The sequence below is a fragment of the Stylophora pistillata genome, chromosome 8 (genome assembly GCF_964205215.1).
Source record: "Stylophora pistillata chromosome 8, jaStyPist1.2, whole genome shotgun sequence".
NCBI lineage: Eukaryota > Metazoa > Cnidaria > Anthozoa > Scleractinia > Pocilloporidae > Stylophora > Stylophora pistillata.
The window spans coordinates 22,754,284-22,760,890 of NC_142526.1; the positions used below are offsets into that span (position 1 = coordinate 22,754,284).

At 35.1% G+C, this 6,607-nt stretch overlaps 1 protein-coding gene across 3 annotated transcripts; it reads left to right on the forward strand.

Moving 5' to 3' along the window:
• Positions 1-73: 73 nt before the first annotated feature.
• On the forward strand, positions 74-6,511 carry LOC111325294 (uncharacterized). 3 transcript variants are annotated; one of them, XM_022929101.2, is made up of 3 exons: positions 74-1,835; positions 3,013-3,054; positions 4,458-4,597. In XM_022929101.2, coding segments are annotated over exons 1-3 (1,725 nt in total). In that variant the 5' UTR covers positions 74-154; the 3' UTR covers positions 4,460-4,597. The 3 variants fall into 3 exon arrangements, with proteins under 3 accessions (XP_022784836.1, XP_088586764.1, XP_022784834.2); XM_088730638.1 differs by lacking the exon at positions 3,013-3,054 and having other exon boundaries at positions 74-1,839; positions 4,461-4,590; XM_022929099.2 differs by lacking the exon at positions 3,013-3,054 and having other exon boundaries at positions 76-1,835; positions 4,458-6,511.
• Positions 6,512-6,607: the final 96 nt, after the last annotated feature.

A 6,607-nucleotide genomic window follows, 5' to 3' on the forward strand; every position in this document is an offset into this window, starting at 1 on the left:
ATGGAAGCTATACCACAGTGCATCACGCTTTCTTTGGGGACATCTCCATACCTCATGTATGTAGTACTCCTTAATCCACAATGAGTAAGCAGATTCGAAAATTCGATTTTTTTTCAACGAATATTAATACTTTAGGGCACATTTATTTAAACCAATGGAAACTCCTTCGTCCTCATCCAAAGTAATGTGTACTGGCACAAAAGAAAAATTTGGTTTTCAAGTAGATTTTTCCTGGGGCGTGGGTTCGTTACGACAATGTGCGGGATTCCCAGCGCGATTTCTCAACCGAGAAGATGAGAACTGCTATGTTGCCCCACTTGGTTCCCTTGTATTATGCTGGAACGTAGCAACGATGCAAAGAAAGTACTCTTTCCAAGCCCACAGTGATTTGATTACTGTCATGCTCTATAATTCCCACCTCAACGCAACTTTGACTGCGTGTTATACTGGTGAAATAAAACTCTGGAGTCCAAACTGGGAATTGTTCCTCAGCTGTAATGCAACAGTTGGTGAAGTTCATTTTGCTGACTGGTCAACAAATGGAGACCGAATTTTACTCTGTGGTGAGGATATTCAGTTACATTCAGTTGTGATCGCATTTGACCTGGTTAAGCAACACGAAAAATGGGAAATTCGAGAAAAGTGGACTGTTACCCCTAAAACCCCCGAAAGTATCCAAAGTTCTTCCAGCTCTTTCCAAGAAGAAAACGCTTCCGGATACCTCATTGAAGCACCTGCATCAGTCATTAACGAAGGCAAACCAAGTTCTACGTATGTAAAGCAGAAAGATTTCTATGACATGGCTGTCTTTACATCACAAAATAATGTTATTGCACTTCTTCAGAGACACCACAATCATTTCAGTGAAGCACACCTGTTCTCAGAAAGTGGCAAGTTCTTGAAATCTCAAACCCTAGACCCCCTAGGCGACTCAAAAGCGTCACTGATGTGTTTGTCACCATGCCACAATGGTATCATTGCTGTTGGGTTTCAGGGAGGAATCTTTCTCCTTCTTTGTGAAGCTGATCTGTCAATCACATCATTCCTTCAGGCCACAGGTTCAGCACAGGCTGCACTTTGGCATGGAGACTACCTACTTGCAGTATCTTACCTGTCAGGAATTTTTTCCTGGTGGACAATTAGAGGTGAACTTGTTCACGAAATAAGAGGAGGCCCTACAAACTCGATTATTCACCTAAATTGGGCAGTACCAGGAAGAGCTCTATGGGTGGGTGGGATCATGTCTCTCCATTACATCTCACTGGATTACATTAACCCTGGAGATAAATTTCCTCAACATTTAAAGCAGGTCCATGATATAAAATTTCTTGAGGTCACTGGATGTGGAGTTGCAATGAATGAGAAAAACTTGGTCCTGGCAGGAGATTTCACTGGGAACATCTTCATATGGCAAAAGGGAAAAACTGATCCAGTCTTCAAAACAAAGCACGAAAGCTCCATCAGATGTCTTACCTGGAACAATGACTATGCTTTCATTGGTTGTTTGGATGGTGATCTTCTAAGATGGCTACCTAGTGGAGATGTTCCTCCATGTACTGCATTGACTTGTCTTGGTGGCATCTTGACAATGGCTTGGTCACATGACTGCACCAGCTTAGCAATTGGCTTGGACAGTGGGCATCTGTGCCTTTATCTATTTCAACCAGTCCACTCTTCTCAACCTGAGGAACTCCTGAATTTTAGAGCTCATTTTATTGAGAGAGAGGGACAAGAGGTGGCAGCTGAAATCTGGAGTGTCTGTTGGAGTCCATGTGCATCAATGATTGCAACAGCATCTGAGGATCAGACAGCCTGTATATGGAATTCCTCTAATGGCAAGTACAGCTTTGTGTATTCTAAGTGATACATGTTTTAAAATCTAGCTCTGGGGTAATTAAACAGGCATCTGGTACATGTTTAAATAAAGCCCACACCTACACCTACAAGTATAGCTGTATACATGTACAGGAATCTTTCAAAACTAGCAACTTTGGGAAAAAAATCAGAAAATCAGATTATCACAGATGGATTCTCCTAGATCATGCTTGCTCATTTTTTGCCTAGCATTAATTTATAACTAAAAACAATATAAATCAAGGAAAATTCACACTTAAACCATCCCCATGAATTGTTTTATTTCTCAAATCACTTCTCCCCTTTTATGGCATGGCCTAATTTATTTTAATTTATATTTCAATCAAAGACAGCTCATATCAGAAATTCTTGACATTGCTTCACCTTCATCAATCGGTAATGATTGAGAGTTTATTACTGACCACAGTCACTGACTATTTGAATGATTGATACTGATTAACACCAGATGTTAAAATAATTAACATGGACTTGCATCTCATTCAAATGGAGGCAATTTTATAAAGTGTATATTCTCTCCACATGCATTGTAAGAAGAAAACTATTTTTGCTGGTGGTCAGGATGAGCAGAATCCCTCTTATGTACAACATACTGTATGTAAGCATAAAGCCATGGAAAAGTCTTCATCAAACTGCAAAATTTAATATACAAATGAAAGCACATTTCAAACTTTAAGGAACAATGCGAGTGAGCATTTAAAAATGCTTCGATTATGCACCTGGCCCAGGTTGTTCAAAGGGTGGATTGGATAGCGCAGTGTGTTGTGGTAACACTAATATCGGCTGGATAGCAATTTATCTGTTGAATAACATTATCTGCTCTTTAAACTGCCAGGCCCTGCATGTTATATGAACGAATCATTATATCTGAAGAAATTAATTCCTATTGTGTGTCAATTGAATACAGAAATGTTTGTTTTACTGAACATTTCATTTGCAATTGCTTATGTTACATGATTGTATGTTCTTGCTTGTTGGGTAGTGAAAGGCATACCTGTACATTACATTAGTTATGTTCTTGGTGTTGCTAATTATGATACATGTAGTTCTCAAATCTACAGTATATTGTTTAGTTTATAAAATTTGAATGGTGAAAAGTCAAATTACTCAATGTTTCAATAACATTTTTTACACCATCAGAAACAACAACAGAGCGGGTTAAAAAGTACAGCTGCTATAAATGTGAGATATATGATACAATGCCAGTGCAAAAGTATTGTTATACTTAGTACTTTCAGTTGTGTGTCTGACTATCCTGTGCTTGAGTGGAAAAGACTGATATTAGATCTGAGCTTTTTGCACATAAATTAGTTTTATTTTTTCATTCCATGCTACATGTAAATTACAATTTTTCATTACTGCATTGCAATCCACAAGTGCCTGATTGGGGAAACTGATTTTAACTTTAATTTTATCAAAAATCAAGCTGTCCATTCATATAACACAAGACATTCCAATGATCTTCATTTACCTCTTCCTCAAGCTAACTGGGGTAAACAAACATTTATCTATCAAGCTGTGAAAGACTGGAACACTCTTCCAACTGATCTGAAACACATCTCTTATCTAAATTTTAAATCCAAGCTAAAATTTTATTAAAAGATTTTGATTAATTTTAAACTTTGGAATTTGAATTAGTTATTGATTTTAAGATTTTGACTCTTTGAATTTATTTATAAACACATTTTTTATTATTTTATTTATTTTTACTATTATTATTATTATTATTATTATTATTTTATCAATTGAGGTAATGAATTAAATTAATTTAATTAATTAGTTAATGAGGGCCCCACTGAAAACCACTGTGGTGAGTTGGGCTCCCTCGTTAAATATTATTATTATTATTATTATTATTATTATTATTATTATTATTATATCTAATGTACATAATTTTGATAGATTATATCATTCACTTTTTAAACAAGTTCCACTTTAGTTCCAGTTATTACATTGTATTGATAATTTTGATAGTTTCAAACAACTTAGTTCTGAAAACTTTGCTCTGATTATGCTCATGGTTGATTCTTTGGTATGGTGATTTTAACTGCCTGGCATTTTCTAGTTGTTTCTTTTAAATAAGGAAATTGCAAGCTGGAAACTGGAAATACATGTAGATTCTCTTTGCCAAGAATCTACTGTGACCAGCTTGTCAAGTCAGTTAGGTGACTGTGCACTGGTTCTTTGATTTGTAATCATGGCCATTTTCTGTCCATTGTAAAATGTAAATGTGATAGTTTATTGTACATGTATATTATATTTGCAATACAGATCAGAGAAGTCATGTGGCTTATCATTATGCTCCTTGTTATCTGTGTTCAAATCTGTGTTCTTCTAACTTTTATTGTAGACTGACATGAGAAATGCAAACCCAAAATTGGCAAATTAAATCCTTGTAACAATCACAGGGCAGGATATCTCATTTCCCACTGATGAACATGTTTTGCACGTAATTATACAAAAAATAGTAATAATAATAACATGAACAGCTCTTTTTACTTCAGAGGTTTGCTGATGAGGTTTTTTTCTTTAATTTGTCTCGAAGAACAGTTATCAATCATCAACTCAACCATTGTATTCTTTAGGAGAAAAAATTGAAACCCTTATTGGACACACAACTGCTGTAACATCAATTGACTGGAAGGAAATGGCCAATGGGCAGTTGATATTGGCCACTTGTGCTGATGACAAGACTGTGCACATACGAGATGGTGTTACTTTTGAGATGAAGCATGTCTTCGACACAAAAGACATCCCAGGATGGTACACACTCACTTACCTGAGCTTGAACCCTGTCGAACATTGGTGTCTCTGTTCAACACAGAATGGGCGTTTGGTTCTCTGGGACTGCTTGAGTGGTGAAAGACTTGCATGCAGGAAAATGCATGCCGGTTCTATTGAAGGATTGGTGTGGAACAAGGATTATACTTTGTGTGCCACTGTTAGCTCTGACTGTGTAGTGAATGCATTTAGTGTGGATGAAGTACAATCAAAATTGTGATACGAAAGAAGAATAAGGGGACTTTTTCTAACTGTATTAGTTGGCAAATTTACATGTGGGTATAATTTTATTGTAACATCACTGTTGAAAGAAAATGTAACATGTAACATAAAGTGTACACATTTTGGCAGTGAATCTTGGTACTGCTTGTACATGTAGGTGAAAATATGTATGATGTAACACTGATGGTGATTACTGTGTTGAGATTAATGGCACAGTAATAATTTTCCATGCAGTTTTTAGCTTCATGATATCACACTGAAGCACAATAATAATACTCTACCCATGATGGTATCCTTTTTTAACTACTTTATTTGCTTTGACTGTACTGAAGGTTTATCTCTCTTGAGATTTTGCCTTTAGTAACTGCCTTGGAATGCAAAACTTCTTATTTTACATAAAGCATCATCCAGGTAAAGGCTGGATGACATTTGTGGTCAAGTACATTGCAGTCAGTCTCTCATATGAGGCGCCAAAGTGGACAAAAATGCCGTTTAGCAATTTTTCTTTCCAATTGCATAAATATGTTCTAAACTCAAGATTTTTGTCCTCAGTTTACATTTTACATTTTACATCTTTATTTACATTTTTTTTTTACATTTATATTAGATGCTAACTCAGTGAAATATTTCTGCTCTTTTTAGCATTTATTTTCTAAACTCTTCAGTTGCATTCTACTTGCAAAGGAAATGCGTTACAAATACAGAAAAAAATTATTGTAATTGAAATGTGTTTTAGATGTTCTGTTCTTATTACATTCTATTTTAAAAAAATCAAGTATTCTAATAATGTTCTTTTCATGCCAAGTTTGAAAAAAACTGTGCTCATAAGAATGAAAAATTATCCAATTCTCAGTCAGAAAATACATTGTAATTGCAAAAAATACGTTCTAATTAGTATGCGAATTATTCTCAGTTGAATTTTTTCGTGCTAATTAAACCCCGTTTCTAATTAACATGCAAATTTATGCTACACAAAGTGGTTTTACCTGACGAGTATTTTAGACGATATACGAACACATCTTTGTACGAGACGCAAAGGTTTAAATACAGAGAGTGCCTGTTCTTTTGTATACCAGTGCCCAGTGAGCAGCAGTGGCGAAAAAAGTCGTCTTCGTTTTGAAATTATGAATTCTTATGAGCAGAGTTTTTTTCAAACTTGGCATGAGAAGAACATTATTAGAATACTTTTTTTTCTTAAAATAGCATATGATAAGAATATTAAAACATCTAAAACACATTTCAATTAGAATAATTTTTTTTTCTGTACTTGTAACGCATTTTCTTTGCAATTAGAAAGCAACTGAAGAGTTTAGAAAGTAAATGCGAAAAAGAGCATAAATATTTCACTAAGTTAGCATCTAATATGTAAACTGAGGGCAAAAATCTTGAGTTTAGAACATATTTATGTAATTGGAAAGAAAAAATGCTAAACGGCATTTTTGTCCACTTTGGCGCCTCATACTATCATGCTTGAAGCAATGTAGGCGAGTAATTCATTGATTTTTATAATTCTGTAATGTGAACATAACAAAACGTAATTACAAATAACCTACCAGTTATTAATAATGACACAATGATTACAGCACTATGCAAACATGTATCCATACAATATATTTTTATGTGTTCCTAATCACAACTCAGACCACAGTTCTGAATTATCACCACGGGATACCAGGTGGGGTGGCACCAATGTTAGTGAAAGTTAATTTATGCAGACAGAGGGTTACGTGTA